This window comes from Chlorocebus sabaeus, chromosome X (genome assembly GCF_047675955.1).
Source record: "Chlorocebus sabaeus isolate Y175 chromosome X, mChlSab1.0.hap1, whole genome shotgun sequence".
NCBI lineage: Eukaryota > Metazoa > Chordata > Mammalia > Primates > Cercopithecidae > Chlorocebus > Chlorocebus sabaeus.
In genome coordinates, this window is record NC_132933.1 from 29,731,885 (window position 1) to 29,758,349 (window position 26,465).

General features: G+C 41.7%; 1 protein-coding gene and 1 pseudogene across 6 annotated transcripts in view; one reads left to right on the forward strand and one right to left on the reverse strand.

Moving 5' to 3' along the window:
- The window catches only part of XIAP (X-linked inhibitor of apoptosis), a 51,959-nt gene that overhangs the window by 8,363 nt on the left and 17,131 nt on the right, over positions 1–26,465 (reverse strand). For 5 of the 6 annotated variants that reach the window (XM_008019487.3, XM_008019489.3, XM_037989106.2 and 2 more), the window contains 5 exons: positions 17,168–18,076; positions 14,988–15,087; positions 12,281–12,359; positions 10,813–10,855; positions 1,331–1,531 (listed from right to left, as the gene is read on the reverse strand). In XM_008019487.3, the coding sequence (XP_008017678.1) occupies positions 1,331–1,531; positions 10,813–10,855; positions 12,281–12,359; positions 14,988–15,087; positions 17,168–18,044 (1,300 nt within the window). In that variant the 5' untranslated portion in view covers positions 18,045–18,076. The remainder of the gene's footprint in view (positions 1–1,330; positions 1,532–10,812; positions 10,856–12,280; positions 12,360–14,987; positions 15,088–17,167; positions 18,077–26,465) is intronic. The other variant, XM_037989108.2, reaches the window with a different exon arrangement.
- Positions 23,170–25,435, forward strand: LOC103247399 (partitioning defective 6 homolog beta-like; annotated as a pseudogene).

A 26,465-nucleotide genomic window follows, 5' to 3' on the forward strand; every position in this document is an offset into this window, starting at 1 on the left:
CAACTGGGCGAAACCCCGCCTCTACTAAAGATACAAAAAATTAGCCGGGCGTGGTGGCACATGCCTGTAATTCCAGCTACTCGGAAGGGTGAGGCAGGAGAATTGCTTGAGCTGGGGAGGCAGAGGTTGCAGTGAGCTGAGATCGTGCCACTGCACTCCAGCCTGGACGACAGAGTGAGACTCCGTCTTAAAAAAAATTAAAAAAAGAAAGAAAGATGACCAAGTAAAGGGTTTATTTTACCACCACCAAGATAAGTGGAGCCTGTGTAAGTTTTAAATAAATGCATCTATAAGGGAAAAACTGGAAGCTTTCCACTGATTCTTACATCAATGAATACAATTTTAAATATCATTAATGTTCATACTGTTTCATAACTTAAGTAATTATCTGAATAATGTTTCAAAAGCACTTGAAATATCTTAAAGATCACAAGGATTTTAAATGTGTCAAAAATAAGTAAACATTTAAGTTTTTTAGCAGTAGGAGAATTCTCATCTTTTTGGAGGGAGGATGGTCAAGAGCTTAGAGAACTATTACAGGTATAGTACCCAAAAGTGTACTCAGTTTGAAACCTCTTCTTTAACCTTCGATGTTGTTGGTAAGCACTATAGTGTCCATCATCCTTAAAGGAGATATATATATATTTTGAGACAAGATCTCGCTCAGCTGCCCAGGCTGAAGTGCACTGGCATGATCATGGCTCACTGCAGCCTTGATCTCCCTGGCTCAGGTGATCTTCCCCGCTCAGCTTCCCAGGTAGCTGGGACTACTGGCACACACCACCATGCCCGGCTAATTTTTGTATTTTTTGTAGAGACAGTTTCATTATGTTGCCCAGGCTGGTAGAATTCATATTTTTAATCTTTTTTCCATGATTAATGTAATGATATTTGGAAATGAGGCCTTTGGGAACTAATTAGGTTTGGATGAGGTCATGAAGATGAGACCCCCATGATGGGATTAGTGTCCCTAAAAGTAGAGGAAAAGAGACTAGAGTACTTGCTCCATCTTGCCCCATCCACCCCCAACCCATGCCATGTGAGGACACAGTGAGAAGGCAGCCATCTGCAAGGCAGGAAGAGGGCCCTCATCAATAACAAAATCGGCCAGCACCTTGATTTTGGAGCCTCCGAAACTGTCAGAAATAAGTCTGTTGTTTAAGACACCTAGTCAATGGAATTTTATTATAGCAGCTTGAGCAGACTAACACACAGCATTAAGGTTATGTTTAAAAAATGTCCATATCCCCAGCCTCCCAAAGTGCTGGGATTACAGGTGTGAGCAACCACATCCGGCCCTTTCTTGCTTTTTAAAAACAGCAATGCATACCTTTCTGTAATGAAGTCTGACTTGACTCGTCTTGCGTACTGTCTTTCTGAGCATTCACTAGATCTGCAACCAGAACCTCAAGTGATTTATAGTTGCTCCCAGATATCTGAATTTTTTCCTCCATTATTTTCTTAATGTCCTTGAAACTGAACCCCATTCGTATAGCTTCTTGTACCATAGGATTTTGGAAGATGGTATCATCTGAAATAAAAATTGGTGAGGAAAAAGAACATAGAATTTAAACAATTATTTTCATTATCACAACTCAGTAGCAAAATATAGTTAAAATGAAAAAATTCAGCAGCAAGCAAAAGAACAAAAACAAACCAGCAAAGCAAAGCTGCTTTGGGAAGATTTTTTGAAGTATTCAGGCACTGAGAAATCAGTTTCAGAATCTTACAATTAATTGTAAATGCAATGAGTATGTATTTTGTAGTGTTTGAAACGATGCAAGGTAAAACAGGCAAGAAAAAGTTAAGTGCTTCAAAAATCTGAACTTTTTTGAATCTAGCTGTACTCTTTAACAATTAACCTAAGGTACTTAAAGAGTGGATGTTGTTACTGAGTCACTAGCAATTATTTGGGGAAAATGATGGGAAATGAGGGAAATCCCAGTCTATAACCTTGAACGTGTCAATTTCCTAGCTCTCAAACTTCATTTCTGTAGTAGAGCGGGTAGGACTGGATAAAGCAAGAAAGTCAATGGAAACCTGTTTTTATGATACTCAAAGTAGGAACACAGCATGTGTTAGGGAAGTGCTAAGAGAGGACACTTATACCCTCTGACTCATCAATTCCACTCTTGGGTATTAAAAATGAGTGTATATCTCTGCCAAAGATATGCACAAGAATATTCATAGCAGTGTTATTTATAATAGCCCCAAACTGGAAACAACTCAAATGTCCATCATCAGGTGAATAGATTGTGTGGTATATTCATAAGCTACACAGCAAGAAAAAAAACTATTGCCACAGACAATATGGATGAATCTCATAGATATAACGAGCAAACCAGAATCATAATTCATCATTATGACACAAGAGTACCTACTGCATGAGTCCATTTATAAGAACTTCAAAACTAATCTATGGTAATAAACAAAATTAGTCTATGGTAATAGAAGCCAGAATGTAACTTGGGGGTGCGTACTGATGGGGAAGGAGCATGAAAGAGCTTTCTAGAGTTGTGGAAATGTTCTATGTCTTAATGTGGGGGATAGTTACAGAGATAAATATATATATTTTAACAGATACATTTTAATATATATTTAATACATATTTTTATTTAATATATATTTTAACATACATACGTTAAAATTCATCAATAGAAAACTTATGATTAGGGTACTTTAAGCACTTTACTGTATGTGTGTGTGTGTGTGTGTATATTATATATACATACATATATATATTTTTTTATTTTATTTTTTTTTTTTTGAGACAGAGTCTCGCTCTGTCACCCAGGCCAGAGTGTAATGGTGTGATCTCGGTTCACTGCAACCTCTGCCTCCCAGGTTCAAGCAATTCTCCTGCCTCAGCCTCTCGAGTAGCTGGGATTACAGACATGTACCACCACACCCGGCTTTTTTGTATTTTTAGTAGAGACGGGGTTTCACTATATTGGCCAAGCTGGTCTCAAATTCCTGACCTTGTGATCTACCCTCCTCGACCTCCCAAAGTGCTGGAATTACAGGCGTGAGCCACCACACCTGACTACTATATGTATATTATAGCTCAATAAATGTTTTTTTGAAAGAGAGGAGGCCGGGTGCAGTGGCTCATACCTGTAATCCCAGCACTTTTGGGAGGCCAAGACAGGGGGATTCTTTGAGGCCTGCTGTTTGAAACCACCCTGGTCAACAAAGTGTGACCCTGTCTCTATTAAAAAATAAAAATAAAACATAAGGCTGGGCATGGTGGCTCACATCTGTAGTCCCAGCATTTCGGGAGGCTAAGATGGGCAGATAGCTTGAGCCTAGGAGTTCAAAACCCTGTCTCTGCAAAAAATACAAAAATCAGCTGGGTGTGGCAGCACACACCTGTGGTCCCAGCTACTCTGCAGGCTAAGACTGGAAGATACTGTGAGCCTGGGAGGCGAAGGCTGCAGTGAGCCAAGACTGCACCACGGCACTCCAGCCTTGGCGACAGAGCGAGACGCTATCTAAATAAATAAATAAGTAAATAAATAGAGGAGGCTGGAAAGGAAGAGATATAGAGATTCGAGTATAAAGAACATATATAGTAAATAACAAAATATATTTTTACGGTAGGAAAGTAACTTAAGATGTATGTTTTGATAAAAAAAAAAAAAAAAACTCTTGCTGGGCGTGGTGGCTCACGCCTGTAATCCCAGCACTTTGGGAGGCCAAGACGGGCAGATCACAAGGTCAGGAGATCGAGACCATCCTGGCTAACATGGTGAAACCCCGTCTCTACTAAAAATACAAAAAATTAGCTGGGCGTGGTAGCGGGCGCCTGTAGTCCCAGCTACTCGGGAGGCTGAGGCAGGAGAATGGCATGAGCCCAGGAGGTGGAGCTTGCAGTGAGCCAAGATGGCGCCACTGCACTCCAGCCTGGGTGACACACCAAAGACTCCGTCTCAAAAACAAACAAACAAACAAAAAAAAACACAACTCTGGGCCAGGCATGGTGGCTCACACTTGTAATCCCAGCACTTTGGAAGGCCGAGGCGGGCAGTTCACAAGGTCAGGAGATCGAGACCATCCTAACACAGTGAAACCCCGTCTCTACTAAAAATACAAAAAAAAATTATCCAAGCATAGTGGAGGGCGCCTGTAGTCCTGCCTACTCGGAAGGCTGAGGCAGGAGAATGGCGTGAACCTGGGAGGCAGAGGTTGCAGTGAGCCGAGATCGTGCCACTGCACTCTAGCCTGGGCGATCGAGCAAGACTCCGTCTAAAAAAAAAAAAAAAAGAAAAAAAAAGAAAACCTCTGTTGGGAGGTTATAATACAGAAAAAAGACCAGTTAGGAGACTACTACAATTGTCCAGATGAAAAACAAGGAAGGGCCTGAACTAGAGCAGAGTAAGTGGGAAAGTCTGAAGCAACATTAAAAAGGTGGAATCCATCAAATTTGATGATTAATTACATGTAAAAGGATTACAGAGAGCAAAGAGCTTAGGAACACAAAAATTACTGGGCAACCTTGTGAACTGTGGTACTATTAACCAATACAGGAGAAAAAAATGCAGGATTGGATTCAGTCTGAGTGGTTTTTAGAGATGCATTCTAGGTAGAAATGTCCAGAGGGCAACTATACATTGCTCTTTCCTGCTTCTATCTTTGACTTGTTTTTATTTTCAGTTTGTTTTGTTGCTCCTTTACTTGTGCCCATCTAATGAGATGTTAGTGGTTCCCTTCCAATCCCTCATCGACCCTTCTTAAAAATGGTCTTTCCAGCCAGGTGCAGTGGCTCACGCCTGTAATCCCAACACCTTGGGAGGCCGAGGTAGGTGGATCACCTGAGGTCAGGAGTTCAAGATCAGCCTGGCCAACATGGCAAAAAAAACCCGTCTCTACTAAAAATACAAAAATTAGCTGGGTGCAGTAGCATGTGCCTGTAGTCCCAGCTGCTCGGGAGGCTGATGCAGGAGAATCCCTTGAACCCGGGAGGCGGAGGTTGCAGTGAGCCAAGATCGCACCACTGCACTCCAGCCTGGGTGATAGAGCGAGACTCCGCCTCAAAAGGAAAAAAAAAAAAAAAGGTCTTTCCAGACACTTCCCCTACCAGCACCATCTTACTCTCATTTATACAGGTTTTATTATCCTCCTACTTCAATGTCCTGCAGGTATCTCAAACTCAACTTGCTAAAAACAAAAAGGAAGGACATGGACCCCTACCTCATACCATATACAAAAATTAACTCAAAATGGATCAAAGACCAGAATGTAAGATATAACATCATAAAACTCTTAGAAGAAAACATAGTTAATAAACCTTGGTGACCCTGGATTAGGCAATGGTTTTTTAAATATGACATTAAAAGCATGAGCAACACACACAAAAAAACAGATAAATTGGATTTCATAAAAATTAAAAACGTTTGGCCGGGCGCAGCAGCTCACGCCTGTAATCCCAGCACTTTGGAAGGCCGAGGCAGGTGGATCACCTGAGGTCAGGAGTTTGAGATCAGCCTCAACATGGATAAATCCTGTCTCTACTAAAAATACAAAATTAGCCGGGCATGGTGGTGCACGCCTGTAATTCCAGCTACTCAGGAGGCTGAGGCAGGAGAATTGCTTGAACCTAGGAGGCAGAGGTTGCGGTAAGCCAAGATCGTGCCATTGCACTCTAGCCTGGGTAACAAGAGCAAAACTCCGTCTCAAAAAAAAAAAAAAATTAAAGACGTTTATGCTTCAAAGAATGCCAACAAGAAAGTGAAAAAGGTGGCCAGGTGCAGTGGCTCATGCCTGTAATTTCAGCACTTTGGGAGGCTGAGGTGGGTGGATCATGAGGTCAGGAGTTTGAGACCAGCCTGGCCAACATGGTGAAACCCCATCTCCACTAAAAAAACAACAAAAATTAGCCAGCCATGGTGCTGCACACCTGTAATCCCAGCTACTCGGGAGGCTGAGGCAGAACTGCTTGAGCCCAGGAGGCAGAGGTTGCAGTGAACAGAGATCGCACCACTGCACTCCAGACTGGGCAACAGAGCAAGACTCCATCTTGGGGGGAAAAAAAAAGGAAACCCACAGAATGGGAGAAAATACTTGCAAATCATAAATCTGACAGGGACTTATATATATAAATAACTATAATCTTCATTTAGAAAGTAAAAGAGGCCAAAGAAAAGAACTGTAATATATAATGATCTCTTTTAACTCAATAACAAAAAGATAACCCATCTCCCTAGACTGTTCAGTAGAAAAAGAAGGACAACCCAAATAAAAAATGGTCAAGGCTCACAGTGGATCACACCTGTAATCCCAGCACTTTGGGAGGCCGAGGGAGGCAGATTGTTTAATTCCAGGAGTTTGAGACCAGCCAGGGCAACAATGGCGAAACTTTCTCTCTATAAAATATACAAAAATTAACTGGGTGTGGTGGCGCACACCTGTAGTCCCAGCTATGCAGAAGACTGAGGCAGCAGAATTGCTTGAGCCAGGGAGGTCGAGGCCATAGTGAGCGTGACTGTACTACTGTACTCCAGCCTGGGTGACTGAGCAAGACCCTGTCTCAAAAAAAAAAGAAAAAAGAAAATAAAAAATGGGCCAGGCACGGTGGCTCACACCTGTAATCCCAGCACTTTGGGAGGCCAAGGTGGGTGGATCACCTGAGGTCAGGAGTTCAAGACCAGCCTGGCTAACATGGCAAAACCCCGTCCCTACTAAAAATGCAAAAATTAGCCTGGTGTGGTGGTGAGCACCTGTAATCCCAGCTACTAGGGAGGCTGAGGCAGGAGGATTGCTTGAACCCAGGAGGCAGAGGTTGCAGTGAGCCAAGATCGTACCACTGCACTCCAGCCTAGGCAACAGAGCAAGACTCCATCTCAAAAAAAAAAAAAAAAAAAAAAGTCAAAGGAGATGAACAGATATTTCTACAAAGATTTACAAATGGACAATAAGCACATGAAAAGATGCTCAATATCATTAATCATCAGGGAAATGCAAAACAAAACCACAATGAGATACCATGTCACATCCACTAGAATGGCTGTGATAAATAAGACAGATAATGAATGTAGAGAAAATGAAATCCTCATACACTGCTGGTAGGAAAGTCAAAGGGTGCAGTCACTTTGGAAATCTGTCTGGTAGTTTATCAAAAGGTTAAATATAGAATAACCACATGACCCAGCAATTCCATCCCTGGATATATACCCAAGAGAACTGGGTATATAACATGTCTATACAAAAACTTCTATACATAAATGTTTGTAGAACCATCATTCATAATAGTCAAAAAGTAGAAACAAGCCAAATGTCAACTGAGAAATGGATAAACAAAATGTGGTATTATTTATATAATGGACTCTTTTTCTACAATAAAAAAGAATGAAATACTCATATATGCTACAACATGGATGCACCTTGAAGACACATATTACATTATTCCATTTATATTAAATGTCCAAAATAGGCAAAACCATAGAGACAGAAAGTAGATTACTGTTTGCCTTGGCCTAGGGGTAGGGTGGGCAATGGAGAATGACTGTTGATGGGTGAGTATGGAGTTTCTTGTTGGGGTAATGACAGTGTTCTGCAATTAAATAGTAGTAATAGGGAGGAGCCCTGCTCTGCAGGAGTAGTCATGGAGCTGAATTTGTGTTTTATTTATTTATTTACTTATTTTTGAGATAGAATCTCGGTCCATCACCCAGGCTGGAGTGCAGTAGCACAATCTCAGCTCACAGAAACCTCTGCCTCCCAGGTTCAAGCAATTTTTATGTCTCAGCCTCCCGAGTAGCTGGGACTACAGGTGTGTGCCACCACGCCCCAGTAATTTTTGTATTTTTCTTTTTTTTGAGGCAGAGTTTTGCTCCTTTTTGCCCAGGCTGGAGTGCAATGGCGTGGTCTCGGCTCACTGCAACCCTCTGCCTCCCAGGTTCAAGCAATTCTCCTGCCTCAGACTCCTGAGTAGCTGGGATTACAGGTGTGTAGCACCATGCTCAGCTAATTTTGTATTTTTAGTAGAGATGGAGTTTCACCATGTTGGCCAGGCTGTTCTCGAACTCCAGACCTCAGGTGATCCACCCGCCTCGGCCTCCCAAAGTGCTGGGATTACAGACGTGAGCCACTGCACCTGGCAATTTTTGTATTTTTAGTACAGATGGGGATTCACCATGTTGGCCAGGCTGGTCTTGAACTCCTGACCTCAAGTGATCTGCCCACCTCGGCCTCCCAAAGTGCTGGGATTACAAGAGTGAGCCACCGCACCCAGCTGAATTTATTATTTTTTTATATATAACAAAAAGAGTAGTCATGGTTGCCCAACCTTGTGAATATACTTAAAAAAACCCTAAATTGTACACTTCATAGGATGAAATTTATATGTGAATTATATTTCAATTTTAAAACGTTAACCCTACACCAGAGTCTCACCAGTCATAAAAAGATTAATATGCATTGTAACAATGATTAAATACCATAGAATATTATCAAGAAATGTTATAGAAGCTGGATGTGGTGGCACACATCTGTAGTTCTAGCTACTCAGGAGGCTGAGACAGGAGGATGACTTGAGCCCAGGAGTTTGAGGCTGCAATGAGCTATGATCATGCCTATGAATAGCCACTGCACTCTAGTCCAGGCAACACAGTGAGACTACGTCTCAAAAAAAAAAAAAAGAAAGTGCTATAGTATCTTTGTTTCTTAGTAACTTTAACAATATAGGCTAGACTAAATGATTTCTTAGGTTGTATTGTTTATGCCCATTACAAAACCCATATCAAATAATATTAAACTAGCTCTCCCTCTCAAGAATACTTATGAATACCTATACATTACTGTCTTGTGTTATAATTCTATTCTCTTTTTTTTGAGACGGAGTTTTCGCTCTTGTTGCCCAGGCTGGAGTGCAATGGTGCAATCTCGGCTAACTGCAACCACCGCCTCCTGGATTCAAGCAATTCTCCTGCCTCAGCCTCCCAAGTACAGGCATGCACCATCAAGCCCGGCTAACTTTGTATTTTTAGCAGAGATGGAGTTTTGCCAAGTTGGTCAGTCTGGTCTCGAACTCCTGACCTCAGGTGATCCACCTGCCTCAGCCTCCCAAAGTGCTGGGATTACAGGCATGAGCCACTGCACCCAGCCCCTTGTAATTCTTAAGATATTAAATAGATGATGCTACCAATTTAGGAAGTGGGGAATCACTGGACGTACTCTAAATTAAACTTTCTACTACTTTTGAAATATGATGCCTAAGTTGAAAATGAGATCTGCAGTGTGATGTAGGATTCAGAAGACCTTGCTTGCCGTCCTAGTTCCACTAATGATTTGTAATGTGACTGTGCGCAAGTCACTTAACCTCTCTGTTTCTTCATCTGAAAAGTGGGGATAACAATTATCTTCCTTCCTTAGCATAGTATCTTTCTCTGCCCACTTTTTGAGTTTTAAAACCTCTACTTCTCCATGAGGTAACAGGAGGTAAACAAAACAAATCTTTTTTTTTTTTTTTTTTTTTTTTTTTTTTTTGAGGCGGAGTCTTCACTCTGTCACCCAGGCTGAAGTGCAGTGGCTCGATCTCGGCTCACTGCAAGCTCCGCCTCCCGGGTTAGCGCCATTCTCCTGCCTCAGCCTCCCGAGTAGCTGGGACTACAGGCACCCGCCACTGCGCCCGGCTAATTTTTTGTATTTTAGTAGAGACGGGGTTTCACCGTGTTAGCCAGGATGGTCTCGATCTCCTGACCTCGTGATTCGCCCGCCTCGGCCTCCCAAAGTGCAGGGATTACAGGCGTGAGCCACCGCGCCCGGCCAACAAAACAAATCTTACACCTCTGTGAAGAAGCTGGGGAAGGTACAATGACAGTATGGGATAAAGAAGCAGATGGGTTAGGGCTTATCATGGTAATGGCATACCAGTAGAAAAGTGAAATAACTCTGGCTTACTTAAGGAACCCTAGGTACAAAAAGACACTTCACCCTTTCTCTTGTGATTTTAGCAGAAATGGCAATGAGGTAGCCTATCAGTGTTCCTCCTGAACTTGGAAAAACTATCTGATGGCCTACTAACATTTTTAACACAGACACGTCTGATTGATTTTTTTTCTTTTCTTTTTGAGATGGAGTCTTGCCCTGTTGCCCAGGCTAGCGTGCACTGACATGATCTCAGCTGACTGCAACCTCCACCACCCAGGTTCAAGTGATTATCCTGCCTCAGCCTTCCGAGTAGCTGGGACTACAGGCGCACACTATCACGCCCAGCTAATTTTTGTATTTTTAGGGTTTCGCCATGTTGGCTAGGATGGTCTTGAACTCCTCGGCCTCCCAAAGTGCTGGGATTACAGGTGTCAGCCACTGCACCCAGCCTCTGACTGCAATTTATAAGTACTTTATTAAATTATTTTTTGCTTTTGTTTTTGTTTTTGGAGACAGAATCTCGCTCTGTTGCCAGGCTTGAGTGCAGTGGCACCATCTTGGCTCACTGCAACCTCCACCTCCCGGGTTCAAGCGATTCTCCTGCCTCAGTCTCCCAAGTACCTGGGACTACAGGTGTGCACCACCACATCCAGCTAATTTTTTTTTTTAATTTTTAGTAGAGACGGAGTTTCACCATGTTAGCCAGGATGGTCTCGATCTCCTGACGTTGTGATTCGTCTATCTCGACCTCCCAAAGTGCTGGGATTACAGGCGTGAGCCAGCACGCCCAGCCGCCTAAATTCTTAAATTTATAGTAACGTCATCTCAAATAAATATATCATGGTGACCTTGGAAGAACATGCTTATCCTTCTACCCCATAAATAACAAGTATGATAAATTAGCAGTTAAATTAAAAGGATAGTTAATTTAACAAGCATATTTACCAATTCTTCTAGTTAGTGATGGTGTTTTCTCAGTAGTTCTTACCTGTAACAGAAATAGGAATTGTAAGTTAGAATTATTTTTGGTAGAGGCAATCATTTCCATTTGAAAAGTTAAATTAATCATAAATTTAAAATAAATTGGCTTTATTTCAATTCAATATATGAATATTCACAAGAGGCATAGCCTGATGAAGCTAGAAGGAAGTTATAAGATATCTAATCTAATCCCTTCATTTTACAAATAAGAAGTTGAGGCCCAGGGAGAACGAATGACTTCAGGGTAGAGTCATTGGGGGAACTCTAGTCTCCCATTTTAGTCCAGGGTTCTTTCCACCTATTACTGATGCCTTGTCCACCTCAGTTCATCCTATCAATTTATTTATTTATTTATTTATTTATTTATTTATTTATTTATTTTTGAGACGGAGTGTCACTCTTGTTGCCCAGGCTGGAGTGCAGTGGCACGATCTCAGCTCACTGTAACCTCAGCCTCCCAGGTTCAAGCAATTCTCCTGCCCCAGTCTCCCCAGTAGCTGAGATTACAGGCGTGCGCCATCGTGCCTGGCTAATTTTTTGTATTTTTAGTAGAGACGGGGTTTCACGATGTTGGCCAAGCTGGTCTCGAACTCCTGACCTTAGGTGATTCATCCGCCTCAGCCTCCCAAAGTGCTGGGATTACAGGTGTGAGCCGCTGTACCCAGCACCCATCCTATCAATTTAGATATATTTTTAAGATTTTAAATAATGTCTGCAAAAAGTTTAAAACTACTATTGAGTACAAAGCACATTATACGAAGATCTAATTTCAGAAGGCTAAGGGACTTTTAGTATTTTAGTTATTCAAGCCCATTTTTGCCTACAGTGATACTTAAATCAGTTCATCCTGATTATCTTTTCACAAATTTACTTCAGGTAAAGAATAAGAAACACTTTTTAGGCTCTCTCTCTCTTTCTTTTTTTTTTTTAAGAGAGAGGGTTTCCCTTTCTCACTCAGGCTGGAGTACAGTGGAATGAACATGGCTCACTGAATCCTCTGACCTTTTGAGCTCAAGCGATCCTCCTGCCTCAGCCTCCCAAGTAGCTGGGAATACAGGCATGTACCACAAGTCTGGCTAATTGGTTTTTAAAATTTTTTGTAGAGACAGGGTCTCACTATGTTGTCTAGGCTGATCTCAAACTCCTGGGTTCAAGTGATCCTCTCGCCTTGGCCTCTCAAAATGTTAGAATTACAGGTGTGAAACACTGTGCCTGGCTAGCTCTCACTCTTAAAGCCCATCATACATTTATTATTTTGTTTTTAACTTAAAATTTGTGTTTTCATGTAATGTATACATATATTGATTTATAATACTATACTGAGAATTTTGCATGAAGAAATAACTATAAACAAATGATATAATATAAATTACATAATGAAAATATAATTTGAAATATAATTTGAAAATATAAATTATATAATGAGACTTACCAGACACTCCTCAAGTGAATGGGTTAAATGAATATTGTTTATATATTCTTGTCCCTTCTGTTCTAACAGATATTTACACCTAAACAATTAAAAGGTTAAACTTTAGTAGCTGATAAATTAGTGAAGTACAAGCAAAGATATAATCTTCATCATATTAATTCTATTAATTCCATTAACTTGCTTTTCAGTACTTCTAAGGAGCCACAAAGTAAAATGTTACCCAATTCCCTATCCCACTGTCATTTTAAGGTTAAAAAAGTTCCCTTTGTTATGTTACCTATGCTAATGTTAGTAGAGCAAAAAATATCAACTTGAGAACTTTCTAAAACAAGTTATTAAATTAGCACCTTGACTTTTTTTTTTTTTTTTTGAGACAGAGTCTTGCTCTGTCACCCAGGTTGGAGTGCAGTGGCACGATCTTGGCTCACTGCAACATCCGCCTCCCGGGGTTCAAGCAATTCTCCTGCCTTAGCCTCCTGAGTAGCTGGGATTACAGGCATGCACCACTACGCCCAGCTAATTTTTGTATTTTCAGTAGAGACAGGGTTTCACCATATTGGCCAGGCTGGTCTCAAACTCCTCACCTCAAGTGATCTGCCTGCCTCAGTCTCCCAAAGTGCTGGGATTGTAGGCATGAGCCACCACGCCCATCTTAACAGGTTTTATTTAAAGAATTAACCAATTGCCCATTTAAATGGAATTCTTTAGGCTTTTCAATATTTATTTTTAAAGCTGTTTAAGGCTAAGATTTCTTTTCAAATGATCGCTCTGAAGTTTGGGTTTTTATTTTTATTTTTTTGAGACGGAGCTTCACTCTTGTTGCCCAGGCTGGAGTGCAATGGCACGATCTCGGCTAACTGCAACCTCTGCCTCCCGAATACCTGGGATTACAGGCATGCGCTACCACGCTCGGCTAATTTTGTATTTTTAGTAGAGACAGGGTTTCTCCATGTTGTTCAGGCTGGTCTCAAACCCCCGACCTCAGGTGATCCACCCACCTTGGCCTCCCAAAGTGCTGGGATTACAGGCGTAAGCCACCATGCCCGGCTGTTTTTTTTGTTTGTTTGTTTTCGTTTTTTTTTTTTTTTTTTGAGACAGGGTCTCACTCTGTTGCCCAGGCTGGAGTGCAATGGCACCAAGTGCAGTGGCGTCAGCTCACTACAACCTCTGCCTCCCCAGCTCAAGTGATCCTCTTACCTCAGTCTCATGAGTAACTGGAACTACAGGTGTGTGCCACCATGACTGGCTAATTGTTTTTCATATTTTTTTGTAGAGACAGGGTCTCACTATGTTGCCCAGGCTGGTCTCAAACTCTTGGGCTCCAGCAATCCACCTGCCTCATCCTCCCAAAGTGCTGGGATTACAGGCGCGAGCCACCACACCCCAACCAGAGATCTCAAAATGTGAACAATTGTATGTCATAGAGATAATGAGATACACTAATATTTCCTAGGGGTATGATGACTTCTTAAGGAATCTCCTTGGCAATATGGGCTCTCATGCTGATCATAAAAGAGCCTACTTCCAACAATAAAAAAGCACACATTTTCTAATTTGTATTTAAAAATTGAATAATCTAGAGGCCAAGCACGGTGGCTCATGCTTGTAAACTCAGCACTTTGGGAGGCTGAGGCGGGTGGATGACCTGAGGTTGGGAGTTCAAGACCAGCCTGACCAACATGGTGAAACCCTGTCTCTACTAAAAATACAAAAAATTAGCCGGGCGTGGTGGCGGGCACCTGTAATCCCAGCTACTCGGGAGGCTAAGGCAGGAGAATCACTTGAACCCAGGAGGCAGAGATTGCAGTGAGCTGAGATAGCACCACTGTACTCCAGCCTGGGCGACAAGAGCAAAACTCTTGTTTCGAAAAAAAGAAAAAAGAAAAAGAAATGGGATAATCTAGAGGCCAGGCACAGTGGCTCACACCTGTAATCCCAGCACTTTGGGAGGCCAAGGCAGGCCAATCATCTGAGGTCAGGAGTTCAAGACCAGCCTGGCCAACATGGTGATACCCTGTCTTTACTAAAAAATACAAAAATCAGCCAGAATCCCAGCACTTTGGGAGGCCGAGGTGGGCGGATCACAAGGTCAGGAGATCAAGACCATCCTGGCCAACATGGTGAAGCCCTGTCTCTACTAAAAACACAAAAAATTAGCTGGGCATGGTGGCACTTACCTGTAGTCCCAGCTACTCGGGAGGCTGAGGCAGGAGAATCGCTTGAACCCGGGAGGAAGAGGTTGCAGTGAGCCAAAATCGCACCACTGCATTCCAGCCTGGCAACAGAGTGAGACTCCATATCAAAAAAAAAAAAAAAAAAATTAACCAGGCATGGTGGCAGTGGCGGGTGCCTGTAATTCCAGCTACTCAAGAGGCTGAGGCACAAAAATCGCTTGAACCTGGGAGGCGGAGCGTGCAGTGAGCCAAGATTGCACCACTGCACTCCAGCCTAGGCAAGAGAGTGAAACTCTGTGTTAAAAAAAAAAAGAAAAGAAAAGAAATGGGATATTCTGAATGTCATAGATATGACACATAAACAGTGAATGTTTTGGTCATCAGAGAAGGCTTATAAACCTTCCTCATTTTTATAAACCTAGCATGAATTTCAAGTCATAGTGAAGGCAAAAACAGTTGAGGTAAAAAGTAATTCAAGTCTCCCACTGCATGCTATCCAACTTGCCTGTACAATGAACAATTAAATATCTTACCCTGGATACCATTTAGCATGTTGCTCCCAAGGGTCTTCACTGGGCTTCCAATCAGTTAGCCCTCCTCCACAGTGAAAGCACTTTACTTTATCACCTTCACCTAACAAAAACACACAGGAATATATGTATTTGTGCAATTAGAAGCTTACACAAAAATATTCATTTAACACCTAAAAATTAAGCACATCTGAAAAACATGAAAATCTCACAGCTTAAAACAAGACATTCAAATTCACATCTAAGTAACAGATATGATCTTTATCCTTTGAGGAAGAAATACACACTAAATTCACTGATTCAATCTGAGGTATTTTTTACAGAAGACAAAAATAAAACTGCCAAGTTTTATGTTAAAAACTAAAATTGTTATTTTTTATTTTTTTTTTGAGACTGAGTCTTGCTCTGTTCCCCAGCCTGGAGTGCAATGGCTCAGTCTTGGCTCACTGCAACCTTTGCCTCCCGAGTTCAAGCGATTCTCCTGCCTCAGCCTCTCAAGTAGCTGGGATTACAGGCATGCGCCACCATACCCAGCTAATTTTTTATATCTTTGGTAGAGATGGGGTTTCACCATGTTGGCCAGCCTGATCTTGAACTCCTGACCTCAAGTGATCCGCCCGCCTCGGCCTCCCAAAGTGCTGGGATTACAGGTGTGAGCCACTGTGCCTGGCATACTTTATTTTCATTTATTTATTTATTTATTATTATTACTATTTTTTTTCTGAGATGGAGTTTTACTCTTGTTGCACAGGCGGGAGTGCAATGGCTTGATCTCGGCTCACTGCAACCTCTGCCTCCTGGGTTCAAGTGATTCTCCTGCCTTAGCCTCCCAAGTAGCTGGGATTGCAGGCACGTGCCACCACGTCCAGGTAATTTTTGTATTTTTAGTAGAGACGGGGTTTTGCCATGTTGGCCAGGCTGGTCTTGAACTCCTGACCTCAGGTGATCCACCCACCTCAGCCTCCCAAAGTGCTGGGATTACAGGCGTGAGCCACTGAGCCCAGCCATACTGTCTTTTTAGTATGTTATTTGGGCCACCAATATTGTACTTACTGTTTCAAACTGTGAAACTTTAATGTTATGTTCCAAGTATTAGTAACATTAAAGTTCTACATAATGAAATTATGAGACAAGTTTCTCTAAGTTTAGAGCAACATGACACTAAACAAACCTTCAAGATTACTATATGATAGTACATAAATAAAATCTTTTGAAATAACCAATATTTTATAGGCATTATTCAATCTTAAAATAAATGGGTCAAATATATAATGGTATAATTTAAAAAAATATCTTTAGAAGCAATCACTCCAACGGCCCTTCCTGACATGTCTACCACAGTCCATTTGAAAGCACTCATATGGCCAAGTGTGGTGCCTCATGCCTGTAATCCCAGCACTTTGGGAGGCCAAGGTGGGTGGATCACAAGGTCAGGAGTTCGAGACCAGCCTGGCCATGGTGAAACCCCGTCTCTACTAAAAGTACAAAAATTAGCCAGGCGTGGCGCATGCACCTGTAATCCCAGCACTTTGGGAGGCCAAGGCAGGTGGATCACCTGAGGTCAGGAATTTGAGACCAGCTTGACCAACAGGGAGAAACCTTGTCTCTACTAAAAATACAAAATTAGCCAGGCGTGGTAGCACATGCCTGTAATCCCAGTCACTCAGAAGGCCGAGGCAGGAGAATCGCTTGAACCCAGGAAGCAGAGGTTGCAGCGAGCCTAAATCTCGCTATTGCGCTCCACCCTGGACAACAAGAGCGAAACTCCATCTCAAAAAAAAAAACAAAACAACAACAACAAAAAAAAGTTATTGTGAAGTTTAGAGAAAATGCATGAGGTATATGTATTTACTTACAGTAAGTGCTCAATAAATGATGGTTAATATTACTATTAGACCCATTTTGCTATTGGGGATGCTACCATCTTTTGCAAGTTATCTACTTCCTAAAAACAATTACATGAAGAGAAGCATGACTCATAATATGGTAGTCTTTTTCACATAAATTCAGTAGTTACATTACAGGTTCAACATAAGAGTTCACAGAATAATACGGATATATATATAATTGTGCCAAGTTATACCTAAATATTTACCAGTTTAGGGGGCTAAGGGCATCTATTTACTTTTTACAAGCCCTGGCAAAGTTGGGAAGCTATTTATTGGTTTTATAATAAAGTTTACCTAAAGCATAAAATCCAGCTCTTGCAAGCTGCTCCTTGTTAACTGAGTATATCCATGTCCCAAAAGTAATGATCCGTGCTTCATAATCTGCCATGGATGGATTTCTTGGAAGATTTGTTGAATTTGGGAAATTCCTATCAGAACTCACAGCATCAGATTCACTTCGAATATTAAGATTCCGGCCCAAAACAAAGAAGCAATTAGGAAAGTGTCGCCTGTGTTCTGACCAGGCACGATCACAAGGTTCCCAATTTTTCAGTTTTCCACCACAACAAAAGCACTGCACTTGGTCACCAATACCTGTGTAGTAGAGTCCAGCACTTGCTAACTCTCTTGGGGTTAGGTGAGCATAGTCTGGCCAGTTCTGAAAGGACTTTAATCTAGCTTCTTCACTATACATGGCAGGGTTCCTCGGGTATATGGTGTCTGATATATCTACAACCTGCCCAGTTCTCAAAAGATAGTCTGCATGTGTCTCAGATGGCCTGTCTAAGGCAAAATGATTTCTGCTTCCCAGATAGTTTTCGACTTTGTACTGACCATTCTGGATACCAGAATTTGTAGACTGCGTGGCACTATTTTCAAAATAAAAGCCATTGATAAATCTGCAATTTGGGGATACTTTCCTGTGTCTTCCAACTGCTGAGTCTCCATATTGCCATCTATCTACAGCTGCATGACAACTAAAGCACCGCACGGTATCTCCTTCACCAGTATAAAGAAACCCTGCTCGTGCCAGTGTTGATGCTGAAACAGGACTACTACTTGGAAAATCTGCAAAAGTTTTTAATCTATTAAACTCTTCTACAAATTCTTCTTCCTTATTGATGTCTGCAGGTACACAAGTTTTAGATCCTTCAAAACTGTTAAAAGTCATCTTCTCTTGAAAATAGGACTTGTCCACCTTTTCTAAAAAGAGAACATTATATTAGGAAATCCAAAATGTGAAACACAAGCAATAGACTTTTGTTATAGGAGCTAACAAATTATCACTTATGACATAAAAATAACTACACAACTGCTAAGAAATATTCTAATTCTAAATACTAGGGTTTAACATTACATCATTCAAGTCATAAAGTAAAATCTAGCATTTTTGTTTTCTCTTTTTGAGGAAAGTAATATTTAAGCAGGCAGCATAAAACTAATAATTTTTAAATGCTTATTTTACATAAATATGTAAACTGTGATGCAGAATATATTATAATTATTAACCATGTCAAATCATTTATTAGGAAAAACATGAAAGAAGCATAAAAAATGCAGATTATTAAAGTCTGTGCGTAATTGTTATAATGAATTATTATATATTCAAGGCATCAAAGTTCAGTTTTTACAAATTAAAAAATGTTCAGAATGTTAATGAATTAATTTTAATATTTCTTTGCTTAGCAAAATACGTTTTAATCATAATATTGGTTCCAATGTGTTCTTTAAGAATATGAAATATTTCTGATTTTCATGCATGAACCAGATCCCCTTTTTTGTTGTAACTGGATAATTACAGATATATATGTAACACTGCCCTCTAGAGAGTGGTTCAGGAGAAACTCTAAGTACCTGCAAACCTTAATTGCTTTTTTTTTTTTTTTTTGCCCATGACATACATGTGCCCTGCAGTTACTTTTGTTATTAACTGCCCTTGGTAGCCAGGCGCAGTGGCTCACGCCTGTAATCCCAGCACTTTGGGAGGCCGAGGCGGGCGGATCACAAGGTCAGGAGATTGAGACCATCCTGGCTAACAGGGTGAAACCCCGTCTCACCTAAAAATACAAAAAATTAGCCGGGCGTGGTTATGGGCGCCTGTAGTCCCAGCTGCTGGGGAGGCTGAGGCAGGAGAATGGCGTGAACCCAGGAAGCCGAGCTTGCAGTGAGCCGAGATTGCAACACTGCACTCCATCCTGGGCGGCAGAGCGAGACTCCGCCTCAAAAAAAAAAAAAAACTTCCCCTTGGTCAAGTAACAATCTGTTCAAATGGAAGATAAGTATTGTTGCAGTCTTATTAGAGCTGCCAAATTACAGCTGTGTAATTTTAACCCAGATAAAATACTAAAGAGAACCCATTAGGTTATGAGAAGGATAGCAAGATAATTTATCTTCCAAACCTGGACACTTCTCAAAGTGAAAAATCACACTAGCAATAATCACACTGGGACAACAGGCATAAATCAGGGTTGCCCCAGGCAAACTAGAGCATATGGTAACCCTAGTTATGAGGCAAACCTGGTTCTCCAGAATCTCCCACATTGCCTGATAACGTGCTCAATATAAACTTGTCAAAGGCAAAATAATGGTAACAAGGACTCTGTCTCTATATTATATGTGCATTAATTGATTTTTTTTTTTTTTTGAGATGGAGTTTTGCTCTTGTTGCCCTGGCTGGAGTGCAATGGCGTGATCTTGGCTCACTGCAACCTCTGCCTCCTGGGTTCAAGCGATTCTCCTGCCTCAACCTCTCAAGTAGCTAGGATTACAGACATGCACCACCATGCCCAGCTAATTTTGTATTTTTTAGCAGAGACGGGGTTTCTCCAGGTTGGTCAGGTTGGTCTTGAACTCCCGACCTCAGGTGATCCCCCGCCTCGGCCTCCCAAAATGCTGGGATTACAGGCATGAGCCAACAGGTCGAGCCATTGATTTCTTGAGAAGAATTAGCCAGCTCTTTTGCCTTTATGTTGACACAATATGTCTTAGAATTTAATCTCTTTTGGAGTAATGTTCAACACAAAGCAAGCTGGCAATGGACTTGTCTTTCCTGGCCATGTCAACTTATAGTGGTATTAACTCATACCTCAACAGCTGAGTTATATCTGCATAAAACTTTTGGAATAGTCTCCATGACTTTTGACGAATTATCATTTCCTAGATGTCTGAAAACATTCCAACATTAGCTTCAAGGCCCTTTGTCGAATCAGCATAATAAACCAAATGACAAAAATCAAGATTCAAAGAAACCAAGGCTGATCAAACCCCTTGTTCTACTCTTTTCCCTCTTCTCACTCTGCACTTGACTAGTCTTAAGAAAAAAACCAGCCGGTCATAGTGGCTCACGCCTGTAATCCCAGCACTTTGGGAAGCCAAGGTGGGCAAATCACCTGAGGTCAGGAGTTCGAGACCAGTTAGACCAACATGGTGAAACCCCGTCTCTACTAAAAAACACAAAATTAGCCAGGCATGGTGGCACATGCCTGTAATCCCAGCTACTTGGGAGGCTGAGGCAGGAGAATCACTTGAACCCAGGAGGCGGAGGTTGCAGGGAGCGAAGATCGCACCATTGCATTCCAGCCTGGGCAACAAGAGCGAAGCTCTTGTCTCAAAAAAATAAATAAATAAATAAATAAAATAAAAGTAAAAAACCAAAGCTACCTGATAGGCTAATGAGATAACATTTAATAGGGGTAAGTGTAAAGTCTTACATCTGGTTTTTAAAAAATATCTGGTGCATAGGCCGGGTGCGGTGACTCATGCCTATAATCTCAGCACTTTGGGAGGCCAAGGTAGCCGGATAACTTGAGGTCAGGAGTTTGAGACCAGCCTGGCCAACATGGTGAAACCCCTATCTCTACTAAAAATACAAAAATTAGCCAGGCGTGGTGGCAGGTACCTGTAATCTCAGCTACTCGGGAGGCTGAGACAGAAGAATCCCTTGAACCCGGGCAGCGGAGGTTGCAGTGAGCCAAGATCACGTCACTGCACTCCATCCTGGGCGACAGAGTGAGGCTCAATCTCAAAAAAAGAAAAAAAAAAAAAAAAAAAAGGGCCGGGTGCAATGGCTCATGCCTACAATCCCGGGACTCTGTGAGGCCAAGGAGGGTGGGTCACCTGAGGTCAGAAGTTCAAGACCAGCCTGACCAACATGGAGAAACCCCATCTCTACTTAAAAAAAAAAATAAAAAAGAAAGAAACAAAGAAAATTAGCCAGGCGTGGTAGCAGATTCCTGTAATCGCAGCTACTCGGTGGCTGAGGCAGGAGAATTGCTTGAACCCAGGAGGTGGAGGTTGCAGTGAGCTGAGATCGTGCCACTGCACCCCAGCCTGGGTGACAGAGCGAGCGTCTCAAAAAAAAAAAAAAAAAATCTGTTGCATAACTAAAAGAAAATGGAGACTTGGTTTAAGAAAAAATCACATAAAGGCAATCCTCCAGATTAAACCTTGGAATTTTAATTAATTACAAATTCATCATGAGCCAACATTACAAGTTGACTAAAAAACTTACAGCAACTTCAGGCTGCATTAGTGTCCAGATGTGCAACATCCAGATCCAATTCAGCTACCAAGGGATATTATTTCCAGTTCCAAATACATTTTGGAAGGGACATTAACAAAGTTTAATGTCCTTAGGGAGCAATTGGGATGATAAAAATGATATCATATGAGAAATAGTTAGAATAGCAAAGGATATTTATCGCAAAGGGTGGAAAAATTGTGAGGGGAAGGGTAGAGAGGATAGACTGATATCTAAAAGGTTATCATGTAGAAAAGAGATCCACATTTTGTATAGCTTGAGGGCAGAATTAAGGTCATTAAATACAACTATAAACAGCCGATTTTAACCCAAGGATGAGCTTTATAACAATTGATAGTAGCAACAAATGGATTGGGTTGCCTTGTAGATTATGAGTTCCTCCTATCACTTAAAGGAGCTTCAGCATGGACTAGGAGACTGGATTAAACATTTCCAAGTCTATAATTATCCTCAAGAATTAATGCTCAGTATAATTCAAAACACATGAGAATTGCCTTCCCTGGGGTGTTAGATTTTATTTCAAGTCAATCAAAATAGATGTAAGTGGTCAGGCACAGTGGCTCATACCTGTAATCCCAACATTTTGGGAGGCTGAGGTGGGTGGATCACTTGAGGTCAGGAGTTCAAGACCAGCCTGGCCAACATGGTGAAACCCCATCTCTACCAAAAAATGCAAAAATTAGCCAGGCATGGTGGCATACGCCTGTAATCCCAGCTACTCGGGAGGCCAAGGGACGAGAATCACCTGAACCTGGGAGGCGGAGGTTGCAATGAGCCGAGATTGTACCACTGCACTCCAGCCTAGGTGACAGAGTAAGACTTCATCTCAAAAAAAGAAAAAACAAAGTATAAAATCAAAGATATTCTCATTTCACAATTTTGTGTAGTTCAAGTAGTCACCCTATTTCAGAAAATATTAGATAAAACCATCATTCAACATGAGCAGGAGAATCTCAATTTGAAGTTTTTGAGTGGAGATCTTGTCTTCCCAGAGGTTGTTTCCATGCTAATAGTTCAGATTTCACTCTTTTGAAAAGTAAATATTTATTTAGAAGCACTCAAGTGAACAATATATACACATTAGCAGAGTGTGAGCTTTTTGAGAAGGAGGAAAAAACAGAATTACCAGAGAGTTTAAGAGTGAAAGGTGGAAGGATGACTGATGAATGACAGAAACCTTGGCTTTGGAGGAAGGCACCAAACAAAAAGGGTAAGATAGGGTAAAAAAATATAGGATCTAAGTGAAATGGAGGAGGGGAAAATGATACCACAGAAAACAAGTATATATGGAGCAGAAGAATTGAGAATATAGAAGAAAATAGGGTACGAATATTGGATAAGGGTGACAAAAAGGTTTTTGAAGTGAAAAGGTGTGGGTGCCATAAAGTATGCTGGGATAATTTAAGGCTTCTCTGTGAAAGCATCTTCAGGCTTTACTGGGTACGTGGAAAGGCAGGAAGGCATGGAAAGAGAAAAATATCAAAGAAAGCTTTTGGTATAAAGGGGCTGGGCAGTCAGGAAACTTAAGGGTAACGGTAGTTGGGAAAACAGCACTATGGAAGCAAAAAATGGGACAAAAAGGACCAGCAAGCAATGGTGCATGTTTAAATGAAGGGTTTGGGAGATTCTACAATGGTAATATGTAAGGTTTTACAGTATACATGTACGTACAGACATTTATTTAGTCCAGTCAACTGTGTAAAGAGAGCCACCAGGAGGTGCCAAGGAGAGGAGGTTGACAGCTAGTCTAGCGAGAATGTGGGAATGCGGAGGTGGGGGATACAGAGACAAAGGCACATACAAAACCCTGGTGTCTGTAGATGACACAAAGGTTTCTATTTCTCCTTTTTTTTTTTTTTTTTTTTTTTTTTGAGACAGAGTTTTTTGCTCTTGTTGCCCAGGCTGGAGTGAAATGGCGTGATCTCAGGTCACTGCAACCTCCGCCTTCCAGGTTCAAGCCATTCTCCTGTCTCAGTCTCCCAAGTAGTTGGAATTACAGGTGCCCACCACCACGCCTGGCTAATTTTTGTATTTTTAGAAGAGACAGGATTTCAACATGTTAGCCAGGCTGGTCTTGAACTGCTGACCTCAGGTGATCCACCTGCCTCGACCTTCCAAAGTGCTGGGATTACAGGCATGAACCACTGTGCCCAGTTGCTTTTTTAAAAAATTATTATTAGGGTTTTCTTTTTTTTTTTTTGAGACGGAGTTTCTCTTGTTGCCCAGGCTGGAGTGCAATGGCACGATCTTGGCTCACTGCAACCTCTGCCTCTCGGGCTCAAGTGATTCTCCCACCTCAGCCTCCTGAATGACTGGGATTACAGGCGCCCGCCACCACACCCGGCTAATTTTGTATTTTTAGTAGAGACGGGATTTCTCTATGTTGGTCAGGCTGGTCTTGAACTCCTGACCTCAGGTGCTCCGTCCGCCTCGGCCTCCCAAAGTGCTGGGATTACAAGCGTGAGCCACCGTGCCCAGCCTTAAGGTTTTCTTTTTTGAGACAGAGTCTTGTTCTGTCACCCAGGCTGGAGGGCAGTGGCTCAATCTCGGCTCACTGCAACCTCCGCCTCCCAGGTTCAAGGGATTCTCCTGCCTCAGCCTTCCGAGTAGCTGGGACAACAGGCGCGTGCCACCACACCCAGCTAATGTTTTGTATTTTTAGTAAAGACAGAGTTTCACCGTATTAGCCAGGATGGTCTCGATCTCCTGACGTCGTGATCCGCGCGCCTCGGCCTCCCAAAGTGCTGGGATTACAGGCGTGAGCCACTGCGCCCGGCCAATGTTTTCAAATACATAGAACAAAGGCCATTTTAATGGGGAAAATGATATAAGGTAGAATGCATGCCAGATTGCCACTGTGTGAAAATGTATATACTTATAGACAAGACTCGGAAAGTAATATTAAATAAATCGGGAAAATGTTAAGGTGACAGGATTATAGGTGATCCTTTTTCTCCAGAATGTCTTTAAAAATATTGTCACTTAAAATCTCTCTTTCTGGCCGGGCGCAGTGACTCACGCCTGTAACCCCAGCACTTTGGGAGGCTGAAGCGTGCGGATCACGAGGTCAGGAGATCAAGACCATCCTGGTTAACACGGTGAAACCCTGTCTCTACTAAAAATACAAAAAATTAGCCGGGCGTGGTGGAGGGCGCCTGTAGTCCCAGCTACTCGTGAGGCTGAGGCAGGAGAATGGCGTGAACCTGGGAGGCGGACCTTGCAGTGAGCTGAGATCGAGCCACTGCACTCCAGCCTGGGTGACAGAGAGAGACTCCGTGTCAAAAAAACAAAAAAATCTCTCTTTCTGTGGTTTTGTCAACCACAGAAAAAGGTTATGTCCAGTCATTGCTATGCCCTAAGACTTCAGACCTGTGTCTTCAATCCTAGATGTGGATGTTCTCCCAGGAAGTAAGCATCCCCTAGGATTCTATATCCAAGATGGTTTTAGCCTAAGGGAGACACCACATGGCTTAGAGAGCATCCCAGGGAACTTTTATATCCTGGCTTGTTCCAGGCCTGGCTCACAGCACAGAACTATGAAATGTTAATGATGAAGTTTTTAGAAGTTGATGGTACGTAAGTTTCAGGGAAGCGTCTCAATCAAGTAAACAGACATGATGAGTGCAAACAGCGGCCACTTCATCCTAACAGTGAGACCAGCAACCAGGAGAATAATGTTACTGGGAACAGTCAGACTTCTGGCAGCTCCAACCAATCTGCTGATAATAGCCTTCTTGCCTATCCACAGCAGACTGAACCAAACTTTGAGCCAAAGGATGAAGACAGTGGGGAAGGTGACATTACTGTTTAAGATAATGGTGTGCCACAGAAGACTGCTAAAGCCATTCCTACCATCAAAAGCCTGGAATCATTAACACAAACAGAACAAACTCACTTTTGAGTCTCGACAGAATGATTTTACTTCTTCTAATTAAGTGAGTTTAGTAGTAGTACAAACAGAATTTGAAACACATGCTCCACATCAAAAACTCTTAGAAGATGTAACTATCATAACATCATGAAACCATCATTTGAATGTTTTCTGAATGAGGATGTCATAGGACTTGTAAATTTGGGTAGTTTAAGAGCTTTTAAACCTCTGAGCCAACGACCTAGAATAGGCATGAGAACAATAATATTACAAGTTTGAAATGCTATTAAAATAAATAGAAACAGAAAGTAGATTAGTGGTTGCCTAGGGTTGGGGAGGGGGGGAAATAGGAAGTGACTATAAATGGTTACTGGGGTTGTTTCTGGAGTACTGAAAATGTTCTAAAATTAGATTGTGGTGACAGTTGCACAACTCTGCATACACTAAAAGCCACTGAACTATATACTTTAAATGGATCTTATGGTATATAAATTATATCTTAATAAAGCTGTCAAAATGTTATTAAAATAGTAGTTTGGTAACTGCATAAACTTTGGAGGATCAGAGGTGATTTTAAGTATAAAACAGTGGGGCTTCTGCTAATGAAATTATGTGCTTTTGATATGGAAAATGGGATGTTAGTACATTTTCAGAACTACATGAGAGGACTAAGTCATTTCTGTTTGAAGTGGTTACATATTTAACCTGTTTCACAGAGCCCAGTGAATTTTTCCTTTAACTATATTTTTTAAATTCTTTTTTTTTTTTTTTTTTGAGATGGAGTCTCACTCCCAGGCTGGAGTGCAGTGGTGTGATCTCAGCTCACCGCAAGCTCCGCCTCCCGGGTTCACACCATTCTTCTGCCTCAGTCACCCGAGTGGCTGGGACTACAGGCACCTGCCACCACGCCCGGCTAATTTTTTTGTATTTTTAGTAGAGACAGGGTTTCACCGTGTTAGCCAGGATGGTCTTGATCTCCTGACTTCGTGATCCACCCACCTTGGCCTCCCAAAGTGTTGGCATTACAGGCATGAGCCACCGCGCGCAGCTATATTCTTTAAAATTCTAATGAGAAAAAGTTTGATTCTATCTCTTGGTACTGGAGGACCTCAGTTCTTATGTTTCCAGTATTATTTCTAATGTTGTTCTTCTGTTGCTAATTGTAACAAATCACTTTCTGG